Raw genomic sequence first — 14,090 nt, forward strand, 5'->3', positions numbered from 1 at the left:
TTTCTCCATGAAGTTTATCATGCCAGAGGTACTACTTGGGGACAACTGGCTGAATACATTTTAGGAGTCTAACATAAGGTGCTCTGTGCTCAGTGTCCAGAAAAATTTCCTCTCAAGGTGAAGGCACATTATGGGCTTATCTTTGTTCCTCTTCACTTTAGAAATCAGTGACATTTTCAACAAGGGACCTCAGTCTGTCCTGTCCCTGAGGGACGAGTTGTGCAGCCAAAGCCTGTGCAGGCCTATGCTGTCATAGGAATTGCCTCACTGTTTTAAACAAATGGCACCCTTACCACTAAATTTCTTCTCTATGCAGTCTCAGTATGGGAGACCATGAAGCAAGGTAGTTTCCTCTGTTCCAGTTTGAGCAGTAGTCAAACCTGTCCCATATGACCCCAACTGGGGCCAAAGACCTTTCTGAGGAAGTTTGCTTTTGTTAAGTGTGAAGGAGATGACATCCTCAGTTTTGCAGGAGTAGATTTTATAGCTGATCCATGCTTTGCAGAAAACATGACCTACACACGGGAAACACAACTTTGCTTCCAGCTTTTCAGATTAGGATCTCATCTAATCTGGACTATTTATCCCCATTAGTAGCATTGTAAAAAAAAGCAGCCTCCTGAGGTAGGCACTCACAGTCATCCATTTGTTGTTCACTCAACCCTTTGCCCAAGCTGTTGCATGGTGTGCAAGGAACTGCCAGGCAATCAGGTTGAATTTTCTTTGGGAGTAAACTGTTGTAGTTTAGCTGTGGCTTGAAACTGCAATTTGCCAAGACCTTGGATGTTGAGCAAAATCTTCAATGGTTGTAGCATTCAGTTCTGTTCTGATGCACATTCCTGCCCCTCTCATCTTCTCTGTTTCAGTAAAATATAAAGAAGAGGGGTTTTTTATAGTCTAAATGCTAAAAGCATTTGCTTGTCTTCTCAGGGGAAGGGAGCTTTGTAGCAGGTGTTGCCTTAAGGAACTGTTCTGGACTTAAAATAGCACTTTTACTTGCAAACCCCAGGTCAGGTTTTTCACCAAATGACTGAAGGTCAAAGTTGCTCCACTTCAGGGTGGATTCTCTCTATTCCATATTAGAAACTAGCACTCCAAAAAAGGTATTGAGTTTTCGTCATCACTTTAATTTTCAGGCGTTTATTATGTGCATAAGTCTGACCTGCTCCCATATCAGATGTCAGCATTCCCAGAAGCCAGGTCAACTCTACGTCCTGAGCAGTCAGTTCCTAGAACTAGAAGTTAATGAAAAGTCTCCTGTGTGTACATCTGACTGCTGGTGTGAGATCTGGATTATCCATTGTGGTATCTGCTTATACGACTTCTTATGATGCATTCTAAATGCATCACAAAATTTTTTCAGCTTGCTACTAGTCTGGACAAGCATGGTGGTTATAGTCACACAGTCAAGTTTCAAATTCTCTCAAATGGCAACAGTGCCCTTTCATGGTCAGCCTTTTTCTAGACATGCAGGTGTGTCTGTATATCCCCATCTTAGGCAGCATCATGCTTAAGCAGTATCAGGTCACCGTTTTTATGTTTCCACAGGAAACTCATCTACATCGTAATATTAAAAGATTTGTGCAGTTGGAAACGCATGCTAGGAATGCTGCACTCTATTTTGAGACATCCTGTTCATGCCGGAAGCATTACCATGTATAACAAATGTGAGAGTGTTAAATTTACACAGCTGCATTGGGCAAAGATCTCTGCAGTTACTGCTTTCACTATGAAATCTGCCTAATGCTGACGTATTTCCTAGGAGGACTGAATACAATGTCAGGATCTTAGGCTGACAGACCCTGAGCAGGGAGAGTGTCCTGGACGTTACTTTTAACATTTCTCTTTCAGGGTCTCTTCCCCACGGTGACTCAAATGCTACCCTTGTGCTCTGTGAGTACAAGACAAAGCCTTTATTACCTGTTAGAGTACCTGAATTTATTCCTGCACTTCATTGCAAATTGACAATAAGGATTTTCCACTAGCTTTTAAGGCTAAAGGATCTTCCAGATCATCCTTTTAAGTAACTTTGCAAGCAGTGGATGCAGTCTTCTTGCCAGTGGTGTTTGTCTTTTTTGATGCTATTGTCACGTCCCCAGTGATCCAGAAGTGCAGGTCTCTAAAGGCTCTCTCTTTGCTCAAAACTCACTGATTAGTTCTAGTTCCTGGACTACTGAAGGTCTCGATTCTTTTACAGACACTCATAAGACATGTGATTCTTGTCCTTTTTCTCATCCTGTGTTACTAAGCAGAAGCCTCCATGCTATGATCTTCTGCTGGGGACAGAGGCTTTGATGAGCTCAGTACTTCAGCAGCTCCTGCAGGACAGGTGTCTCAAGAGCTCTAGGCAGTGGTTTCCTGGTTGCATAACATCTGTATCTGTGGTTCCGTCAGCCACTTCAGAACCCTGAGATGGCAGCTCTGGATGTATGTTTGCTGGCCTCAGTCTCTGCCTTCTGTTGCTTTCATTCCTCTAGCTCAAGGCCCTAATGTCAGCCTCTGTATTGGGCAGCATCAACCCCATACCCCTCCCCTCTCCTTCCACCTTCTTTTTTCAGAAATGTTTATTGATCATTGGCACTGTCTCAGTGACAGAGGGAACATTTAAACCTTACACTCTTATAAGCAATAACATTCACAGGAATAATCTCCAATTAATGAAAGGGAAGTCTCTTACTGTAGGTTAGTTTCAGTACCTGCTCATCTTCACTCTAAGTTGACCCTTTAAGCCACCACAGTCAAGTGCCTGTGTCTCCGACAGTATTATTGCTTCTTGTTGGTATGATGCATCCTATAACCATCATAGGTCCAAATGTATTTTTGCTCACTTTTCTTTCCTCCCTTGCTGAATTTGGTTCATGTTGCTTTCATTCTTCCTTTTTTTTTTGTTATCCTGTTCTTCACAGTTTTCCTTCCACCCTGTATTATCTTCCACGGACCTAAATCACATCCTCTTGTGCTGTGACCCTTAATGTATTCTTCTAGCAGCAGAGCTTTTCTTGTCTAGCAGAGGTTGAAACAGCTGTGTCAGCCTCCCACTGAGTGGCTCTACTCTATGGCCAAGGAAGGTGATGTACTCTGGTCTCCACATGGGAGAGAACCTAACTGACCAACAGCTGTCCTTCACAGCTGGCCTCTTGAGCATTTCCAAGAGCCAGAATAAGGCCCAGGAGCAAGGAGAGAAAGCAAAGCAGAAGAGGGAGGGCTATAAACGTGTAGAAGAAGAGAACAAAGGACAGAGAGAAGAGATGAGCCTCATTCCCACCCTTCTGCAGCCTCTGCTGCTAGTTGCTAGCCAGTAATACAGCAGCATGGTTGAAATTTGTTGTTCTCAGCTTAATCGGTAGGTTTTGTTGCCTTCCTTGTCTTCAGGTGTTTGTTAACCTTGACTGTCTTTGTCACAGTCTGCGTGTATGCACAGCACTGGGTATCAGCTGCAGCCTGTTGCAGCTGTTGTAACTTGACCTTTCATCCAGAGATGACTGTAGCCAGTGCCTCTAATGCACACTGACATGAGCTGCCCAAGGATATTTCATGGGTTATTACAAAATGATTCTACTCCATGTATGGAGCCACATCTCACAACAAGACTGAGCACTTGTATCAAGCCAAGCCTGTAAATCTCTTGAACCATGTAAAAGTCCCTGTGGCAACAGGTGGATTCCAGCTTCCACGCAGAGCACCATCCCAGAGCAGAAGGGGCATAGCTGGAATCAGAACAACCCCAGACAGAGTAATGCATCTAGAAGGGGTGGGCAATTATCTATTTGTAGGTTAGACCACTCAGTCTCACCTTTCAAAAATGCTGCCTTTCTTGGTGAAGAAATTTTTCCTGTTTCCTTTAGTCACCACTGTCGCCCTGGCATAATTTGGCAGTGAGAATGAGCCACCTTCCTTGAGCAACCTCAGTTTGCCAGTCTCAGTTTTAGTTTGCTTGCCAATGGCAAACAGGTAGCAAGAACACTGCATGTGCAACGGATTTCAGGACTAATAGAGGTGTCTGTTCTGTCACACACAGACCTGGTAGTTCTGCTTCCTATGCTGCTGATTTAGTCCATACAAATGATCCCAAAACTAGTAACAAAGCAGAAATGATGTCCGTATTGGCTAAAGAAATGACTGCAAAGAGAGGCTTAACAACTCTAAGTTTCTGTTCTAAATAAAGTTGGGTGGATAATCAATTTGTTTCTGAATAAGAAAACAAGACTCCTTCATTGTGGGTATTCTAGACATTCTGAACATTTCCAAAAGATTTTAGTCCAATTCCATTATTCAGTTTTCACCATAAACAATATATTGGAAAAGCATGCAGATGTCACACACCCGCACTCTTATTCAATATCTCTTATTTTCATGCCTTAGGTTTTTAAACTGAAATGCCTTAAATACGAGGAGTTAAAAGTTTTGAGGGTTTTCAGACCAGGTAGGTAACATAATCCTCTTAAAGAGAGCCAGAGCACTGGTGTTGCAGTTGTTGAGTGTTAAATTTAGTGTGAGTCATCCCATTCTGTTTGTTAACCTGATTTCCTTCTTAGTCACCCAGCATAACAGTTCTTTCTTACCTCATCAGGGAGCAAACCTTTCCATCACCCTGGCCTGCTCCCTGCAGTAGTGCAGACAGTCCACAGCATGTTCCACCTTCACGAACAAATGTAAAGCTTCAGTAATGCTACAGCTCAATGAAAAAGTGATGTTCCTTACTGCCTTTTACGTAGAGTGCTGAGGCCTTCAAGTATAGAGCAGGGTCACTATGTAAATGGACTGAATTATACATTGTTCAGCAGTCGATGGGCATCCAGCAACCCCTGTCTGAATTAGAGTCTATTTATGGAATGGGCCTCTCACACGTTCATTGGTAGAACTGCACTTGAGAAGAAGTGAAGTGGGCTGGCCTTGCACCGATGCGCTGCTGAACTCCGCAAGAGTGCTGTATTATTGGCAGAGACCTCGCTCAGCAGCAGTGCGTACAACTGTCTGCATCTCCCACATTTTTACCTCATTTCCATAAACAAGTAATCAAAGAGAGGGGGAAAAAGTCATTCGATATGCAAGTTCCCAAACTAAAATGTGCATACGCAGCTCACTTGTTGGATTTTTTTTTTTCCCCAGCGTATTATTAATATAGCTGGGCACATAGATTTTGCCAAACTTTGGAAATTATTTTCTTAGGACCTGCAGAAATCAATACTACCAGGCTTAAAGTCACATCACACATTCAGAAACAGCTGACAGAGCAAGAAAACTGATGACTGATAGAATTATAGAAAATTCTGCTAATGGATAAAAATTCATAGGATGTTTTCCATTTCATGCCAATTTGTCAGGTGTTTAAATGTGTTTACTGAAGTAATGACACTGTTACAGGAGTGGAAGCTGGAACCAGCAGACCAGCTTTGGAGTAAGGAGACCAGCCACCTACCCAACCTTTCAGAAATGTGTATAACGTTATTTGAAAAGAACAAAGCAAGAAGAAAATGATGGGAGGGTTATTTGGTGGGGGCACGCCCCTGAAGGGAAAGTCCCAGAGTAGCATTTACACCAGTGACAAACCAAGCCAATGTATAATGGTGCCACTGTGAGATGCTACAACTCAGTGTCGCTGCTAAATTAGCTACGTAGTCAGAGCTCATTTCTTTTTAAAAAACAACATTGCCTAATGAGGAAAAAAAAATGTTCTAATTGTTTCCTATTAAAAAGGAATTTTAGAAAAAAATTCCTGTGATTTCGGCAATCAATTTATTAAATCTTACATAACTGTGTAGAAGAAAAGGCTTTATATAAAGTGCTTTCTAAACTAATCCCCAACACAAAGCTCTTTCACATCTGCTGCCTGCTAAGAATACTTCTGAGTCTTTCATCAGTCTAATTCTGCCTGGATTTGACAGGATTATAAGAAGGCAAATATGAAGAGCCAGCCGATTAGCTTTTCCTGAACCTTTCAAAACTTCAGGACAGTGAAAATGGAAGTAGGAAATTTGTAAATAAATTAAATTACTCTATAGAAGATATCTTTTATTTTGAAATGAAATTGATATGATTCTAGAAAGTGATTTAAAGAAAATATTCCTTCCTGTGCATTCATGAATGGCAACATAATGAGGGCATGCTCATGCTAAACCACTTCTGGCCCAAGTTAACCGGACTTAGCACTCTCTTTGATGCTTGCAAATATTTAATTTCTTTATATGCTAGCTGCTTCCGTGTCCTCTGACTATTCTTTTGAGGGAGATCCTTTTTTCTCTTCTATTTTTCATGGCCCATGTAATGCTTTAGTTTATGTAGGAGAGAACTGTTCACTGAGAATCTCAGAATTTGGCGTGTAAGTGACTGAATTATAAAAGATTCATTGTAGAAGACAGAGTTCTTTGCAAAAACATATATTTGTATTACAGATGTTCCATATTTTTGTTTTTTAAACTGCTTCTCTCTATGTGGTTGAGGAGGTGCCAGCAGTGTATGATGTGTTACCAGTCTTACCAAATAGCAGCCTGTTAAAATACCTGTGTACAGACTAAGAAGGTGATAAATTTGGCATATATGTGTTTATATTCATGTGTAGCTGAGTATTACTGAAATATCTCAAAGCTCTAGGCTTTGAATAAAGGAATGTAAAAATACATGAGAAATAGTTGTGGGGTTTTGTCACGCAAAAGCCCATTTTTGCATAATATACTACTTAATGGAAGTAGAAAATTTGCTCTAAGATCATGTTGTGAGTAATATGTAATGTTTTTGTTTAAAAACATGCAGGACACCACATAAATGCAATAGAAAGATGAAATATATTAATAAAGTAATTACAAAAAAATTACACCTTAAAGACTAACTTTTAAAATGTATTTACACTAGTTGGCAAATTCTGTTTTCTTGCCATGAAGTTTTAGAAATGTTAACTCAGTAATGTTTACAATACTTTTATAAATAGTAGAAAGTTTTATTTAGATTTGTTTTTCACTCTGCATATCTGGCAAATGCAGAAATCGTATGTTTTGCATGCTGCACCAGCAAGGATTTCAGCATTGTATAATAAGAAGTTAAACTCCTGATGAACCTCATTAGCCCTCCTGTTTGATCAGTTTTTCTATTGCTTTAATTTTGGTCATTTTAAAACCCTGGGCCAAACCCCTAGACTGTGAATCCCAGTGTAGCTGCACGGAAACTGTGGGAGCAGAATCAGTAAATGTCTGTTGAAAAGTGGGCTACAGTTCCTTTTCAGGGGAAAATGGTTTCCTGAATCACCTCATTATATACTTGGTGGCTTTGGACTACAGAATTTTGTTATGCATGTTTTTTCTTATGAACTTGATTATTCACTGTTTGAAACCCAGTCACCATAGGCAACGGGTTACACAGACTGAATGTTTGAATAACTTCAATTTACTGCCTTTGTTTTTTAAAAAAGTACCTGGGTGTATGATACCAGCAAACTGGAATGTCCTTACCTGACTGAGTACCCAGACGCTGTGCAGTATAAAACAGGATACCATCTGGAGATAGAGGCTGAAACTCTAGTTTTATATGGGTCTTATGCCGGATATAAAAGGGTGCAAATGACATCCATGATGATTCATTACTTCTGAAAGATGGATCACTAATGGAAATATCTGAAAAATACAAGAGGAAATATTTCCTGAAAGATATTTTGAGAAGACCACTTTATTATGGCACCAGTTGTCTACAGTTATTTTGTATAGTTCATAAATGCTGCACATGATACTTCCAATTCTTCGCTTTCCAAAGACAAAAATAACTTTAATATAGAATAAAACTTAGATAATAGCAAATCAATGCCATTTTGTCTTCTGTGTGCCTTTTTTCATTAACAATCAAGCTCATAGTTGTAATGCAAAATAAGTATGATCTTATTAGTGTTCATTTTCAAATAAATGTAAGTGTAAATTTTACATTGTTAAAAAATTCAAAAGCAAAATACTTTTTCAGGAGTCAGAATAAACATTTGTTTCTTCACCATACAGATGAAAACCTTAGTGGAGGAATTTTAATGAACTGCTTTGTGTGTTTCACACAATTACAGTGAAATACAATGTACGCTTTTGAGCTATACATAACTTCATCGTTCTGTCTTACCACTTGTCTCAATGCTGATAGTTCATATACCCCCTAACAAAACCGTGCTGGTTAAACTTCCTTCAGCTGAATGATAAATTATTATACTTTTCTGAACTGTTTATGCTACTTGAAATTGTTCCAAATTTTCCCACTATCACAACATTATATATTTGAGATATAATTATGGTAGCTATTAGCTAATTCATTATCATGTGGTTGTTAGTTTGTTGTATTTGTGGATTTACTGGAATAAGCCAAGCTATTTAGATGTGCAGGGTACATTTAGACTGGTGCGGGATAAGCCTTTTCTACTACTTAGTTAATGGCAGTACTAAATCATAGAATCATAGAATGCCTGAACCCTAAGTGCTTCCCCTCAGTTTTCTGCTTCTTTGCTGAAGCTATGCTGTTTCTGCTCTGAGGCCAACCTCTTTCTTCATTTTGATACTCCCAATTTCATAGTTTTGCTTTCAGTCAAATATACCTTCCAGTATATACCTACCTCGTAGTGCACTCCTAGGCAACCTTATGCTGTCTTTCCATACTTACGTTTTCGGCATAGTTGTCTGCTCATTAATCCCCTTGCCAACCGGCTGCACCTTGTGTTGCCTGTCACCAGTGGGCCTTACTTATTAGACTGGTGTACAGTTAGCATGCTGCAAGGCTTCCTAATCTGTCTAGCTGTCACACCACCTCTCTCAGAATAGGACACAATGTGTTCGTGGTGGACTGTGTCCAGCAGTCTGCTGCACCATTATACAGGAACCAGATCTCTCAGCTCTTATCAGCGTAGTGACTTGAGGACACCTCTGGAATGGGCAGTAAAAACACAGCTGGACTTCCTTTTCATTTCCCCCCACTAGATTACAGATGATCAGAATCAGGCTTTTGCTGAGCTGTTGTTCAGCCTATGTAATATATATATATTGTCATGCAAACACATTACATTAACCAATCACTCCCATCTTAAGCATCGTAGTAGCTGGCAGGGTCTGTAGTCATATATTGCATAATCGCAGAAATGTGAAGGTTCTGACATCCATACTTAAAAGCTGACAGATAAAAATAGTTTTAAGAATAGCAATTACCATGGAAGATAAATAGTAATAAAAGTTACTAAACAGAGTAGGTGACACAATTTATATCACTAAAACTTATAAACACTATCAGGTAGAAAAGGCAAAATAATACTTTATAGTTTTCATATGGATTTTTAGGTGCTTTTATATGTTTCAATAGGTAAGAGACAATGTTCTCCATTAGTAGTTAAAGATGTAATCCCTATGCTGATGTCTTCATATTTAAAAATCTATCAGAAATAATAGTTAATTTTGTACAATGACATTTTTTCCTTTATGCATAATTTGGAAGTCAGTCTTCTCTTCGCAAATTTTTGCACAGTGAGACTTTTACATGTGGAGGAACTGTGCCTCAGCAGTCAATTCTGTATTAAAATATGCTGCTGGTTAACAGGTCATACCAGGTGAAGTGTACAATGAGGCATTGGAAAGTCTTTATGTCAGATTCAGTTTAACTTTGTCAATGTAGTTAATTTTTTACTGCTTATGAAGGAAGCATGGACAATGACTAGAGTGAAAGCAAAATGTTCAGCTGCAGCAGGATTGCAATGCTACATTGCTTATCATTGGAAGGTATATGAAAGGAAGATTGCTGTGATAAAAAGCCTTGGAGCAGAGAGAGAGAGAACAAGGATGAAAAAGGTGATTTTATAGGATCACTCAGAGAATGAATTAAATCCATGGCTTCACATTACAAACAGAATATTAAAAAATAACACCCACATCTTTAGCAGCAAATGTCAGAATGCTTTAGAAAGGCGGTATTATCCTGATTTATAGATAACAAATAAAATACTCTATCCAATATACTTCATTCTGAAACTTCCAAGATGCAAATATTTTATTCCCATTTTACTAACTGAGTGGTTTTATTTCCAATAAATATATCTGAACAAATGTCAGAAAATGACATATTTTGCCACAATGAAGGAGAACTAAATATAGGAAGTACAAGAATTACTTTTAATTCACTTGTAATAGATCGTTTAAGTACTGATTACATGCATGGAAAAGATTTGACTTGACAGGTACATGGAAATAAGTAACCATATCTCAGAACAGAATGCTTTAACTCTAGTGCAGTGCACAGAGATGAACAGTATAAAACTCCATTTTTTGCAAAACTGAATTTATAGATAGACAAACTTTTAAGGTGAAGAATAAGAAAATTTAAACTTTTCAATTTGCTTTTATGACAACTATATGCAAAACTAACATGTCATGTCAAATGCCGAGGTACTTCACTGTTTTCTTGGCAACAACCTTTTTTTCCCAGCTAAGGTAAGAAAATAAGAAGTTTGGCTAAACTTGTGCAAGATAGATCCTGTATTACATATGCTTACTCCAGAGAAATTCTTTGCTAAAATAAATGAGGTGAATGGATTTCTTTGCCAATGCTATAAGCTAAATTTGTAGGACTTGTGCTGTGTAACTACTACATTACTCACTAGGGTGCTCAGCACTGTGTGGTGCATTGTAAGCACAACAGGCATTTAAGCAAACATTTCTGTTCTGTCTCTGATTAATGACTCACTTTTCTAAGCTGAGTACTAGTATCTGATGAAGCTATGCGTTTCTAAACGATACCAAGAGAAACTCCAAATCCCTTTAGACCAGTTAGAAGTTCCTGCAAGTACTATTGCTGAAGTGTGCTTTTCTTTCCCTCTACCGTGCACTAATACCTTTCAGGTTCCTCCTGTAATCTCACACATCCTGTTCAACTGTTGTTATGAGCAAAGCTTTCTAGCACATTCTTACAGCTGAATTCCAACCATTGAGGCAGAAGTGCTTGTACACATCCCAGTCAACATTTTGATGGCATTAAGTTTTGATAGGTTCTTCAAGCAGCTTGTTGCCTCAGAACTTTCAGCAAGCCCTTTTTGCTATTCAGCATGTCAAGGAAACTTGCAGTGGAAAAGTACAACAGTCATCATGAAAAAAAGCTCCAACTCCCAGCAGGAATACAGAACCAGCACCTGAGTTGAACAGGGATGGAGTTAGGAGTCAAAACCCAGCAGGAGTTGAAACTGGCAAGGGATGTGAAGGAGAACAAGTAGGGCTTCCATCAAGAAGGCTATGGAAAAAGTGAGGCCACTAGGCCTTCCTCAAAGGGGACCTAATGACAACAGAAATGGCAAAAGCCAAAATATTCACAGCTTCGTTTGGTTCATTTTTTGCTTCGTAAAGCTGATTAAGCCTCTCAAATCCCTAAGACTGGTAGCTGAGCCTGGGGAAGTGAAACATTATCTATGGCAGAGGAAGAATCTGGGAGCACACCAGGCAATCAGACATACACAAGGGGAGGGCACCAGCCAGGGCACAGCCCCAAGTGCTGAGGAAGATGGTCAATATTGCTGTAAGGCTGCTTGCTGTCAATAAGCTCTGAAAAGTCAAGGTGACCACAGGAAGTTCTGATGACTGGAGGAAGGCAAAATATCATGTCCACCTCGAACAGAAGCAAGAAGGATGATGCAGGGACCAGTAAGCCTCACCTCACTTGGAAACTATCATGGAGCAAAACTGTCTTGACACAATATCTGAGCATATAAAGGACAAGATGATGACAAGGTCAAATTGTGTGTGACCAGGCTGATAGCCTTTTGGGAGGAGATGGGTGGCTTAGTGCCAAGACAGGAGCAGTGGATGTTTTTTGCCTCGAGTTTGACAAGACCTCTGACAGTTTTTCACAGTAACCAGACTGCCAAACTGGCAAAAAGTGGTTTGGATGGATGGGTAAGGCTATGATACCGAGTAGCTATATCAGTTTGCTTTTCTTCTCTCAAATCCTTTTTGCAATTAAATATATCAAACAAGATTTTTTACAGAACTCTTTCACTCACCACCATAAATCTACTGTCCTGACCATAAGACATAATTTCATCTCAGTATTTGTTTAGTTTTGGTGGTGTTAGAAGCCAGGTTTTCTGTGAGGGAGCAGTGAGGGGTGAGAGCCAGGACTGATCTAACGCAGCTGACAGGGCAGAGCAGGACAGGCCTGGGGAGAGCAGCCAGGTCAGCTCCAGAGGCCAGGTCACCAGGAAGGCCCACAGTGACGAGGCGGGTGTAAGGTCACGCCTGCATGTCAGTCTGTGGGTTGGAGTCCAGGTCCAGATCAACACGGCCAAGTGAGACATGAATGTGATGCTGCCGCAGTGTAGTTCAGCGATGGATCAAGGGCAGGGACCTCTATTTAAAAGCTGCTCCTGAAGCAACGCAGGAGGAGACTCCTCCTGATGCTTCTCAACAAAGCTGTCCTCAAGACCAGATACCAGCCCTGTCTCTAGGTTGGCTCTGAGACCAGGCAGACAAACCCTCAGGAAGCAGAGGGAAGATGCACTCTGGGCATGGCACTTACAGTGCAAGTCTGACTGTTCATGAGCAATAAACACCTGTCTGAAAGCTTTAAACTCCACAGTCAGAAATTTTCAGCGGTTTCATTTCTTCATAGAGTGAGCAGATCCATCAGTTGCTTTTTTCATTTTGGAAAACAATGACAAATATGGCTACATGGAATTCCTCATGTTAAGACTACTGACATTGCATGGGTATTTTTTTTTCTGTGTAAGAATGTGGAAAAACTGAAAAAAAAAATCACCTTATCTAAATAGAAAGGTATTTTTTTTCTGTTGAATTATCACTTTTTACTTAATCTTTGAAGAGCCAGCTTTTCATAACTTATAAACTAATTCATTGTAGCAAACAGAAAGCATTTATACCTTCAATTTTTAGTGCAGTAACAGAGCATGTTAACAGAAATAACTATTATTAACACAACGCGAATATAACATAGCAATGTAATCATGAAAGTTGTTATTTTGCCAGACCTGCAGCCATTATTAATTGTTGCTGTCCCTGAAGAGGAGAGACAGAGACAATCATTATTCTGAGCAATACTGGAACAAAAGGCTGCAATTTTCTAAGTGAAGTCTACAGTTCTGTTTCATGTTGTTGCAGTGGAGTTGTAATCTTTGCTGCTAGCTAATGAGAGACCTAATTAGCTAAGAAGTAACATCTAGGAGCATTTGGCTAAATCCCTAAAGAGATCTCTGGTTTTACAAAGCTTAAAATAGCTATTACTAGCCAAAGTCAAAACAGTAAACCTCAGTCTTTCAGGATGACACATACTGGAGATAAGTGCCTAAGAATAATTTATGTGAACCAGTAAATTGTAGTAGGAACAGATATGAACCTGTGAGTATCTCAGAGTAGCCTGATAAAGCAATTAGTAAAGGACTAAGTACCTAAAACTTCGTTAATCTAGTTTCAAACTGAGATCTTCCATTACTCATATCTTGGATTGCATTTAGTCTGACAACAGTGCAAGTGTGCTTTGAGGAGGACTGCAGTATAAGCAAGCTGGTATTCTGCATAGTGTCTGTGAGAATAATTAAGTCAGGGAAATAGACTACTATAAAATTGGAGGAATTAAATGTGGCATTAAGACACTTTCCTTCAGCTGTCTACACATATTATTTAGAGGCATGAAAATACCCATTATGGTCAACTATGACAGAAGACAAGATTCAGTTGCTTAAACATGTTTGTCACTTGCCACTGAAATGCCTTAGTGTATCCAGACCATCCACATGGGCCTGGCTGGTATAACAGCAAACACAGGACCTGTTGCAGTCAGTAGCTGGAAGCTGTGAAGGATACGTGGCAGTGGGTAACCAGGTCTTATTTTCAGGTAACTGAATAGCATCACTATGCAATAGTCAACAGATCGAGAAAGAGATTCACCTTATCCTGAAGTAGCTTCCTCCAAGGCTCCATTCAACTTCCTAACATAGGTATCTACTGCTATTTTCTCACAGCCTCTATTGCCTTATCTTCATGTGCCATTCCAGAAAGGCACAGTTCTCCAACAGGTCCTGTGCCACATATATGAACCCCGTCTGGATGCTTTTGGATACAAGTTTCAATGCCAGGGAGTCTCAAACA

General features: G+C 39.8%; 1 protein-coding gene across 1 annotated transcript in view; it reads right to left on the reverse strand.

Moving 5' to 3' along the window:
* EYS (eyes shut homolog) overlaps positions 1 to 14,090 on the reverse strand; it is an 870,368-nt gene that overhangs the window by 7,966 nt on the left and 848,312 nt on the right. Inside the window, exon 48 of the mRNA XM_065056200.1 lies at positions 7,443 to 7,604. Coding sequence (XP_064912272.1) covers positions 7,443 to 7,604 — 162 coding nt within the window. The remainder of the gene's footprint in view (positions 1 to 7,442; positions 7,605 to 14,090) is intronic.

This window comes from Columba livia, chromosome 3 (genome assembly GCF_036013475.1).
Source record: "Columba livia isolate bColLiv1 breed racing homer chromosome 3, bColLiv1.pat.W.v2, whole genome shotgun sequence".
Lineage (NCBI taxonomy): Eukaryota > Metazoa > Chordata > Aves > Columbiformes > Columbidae > Columba > Columba livia.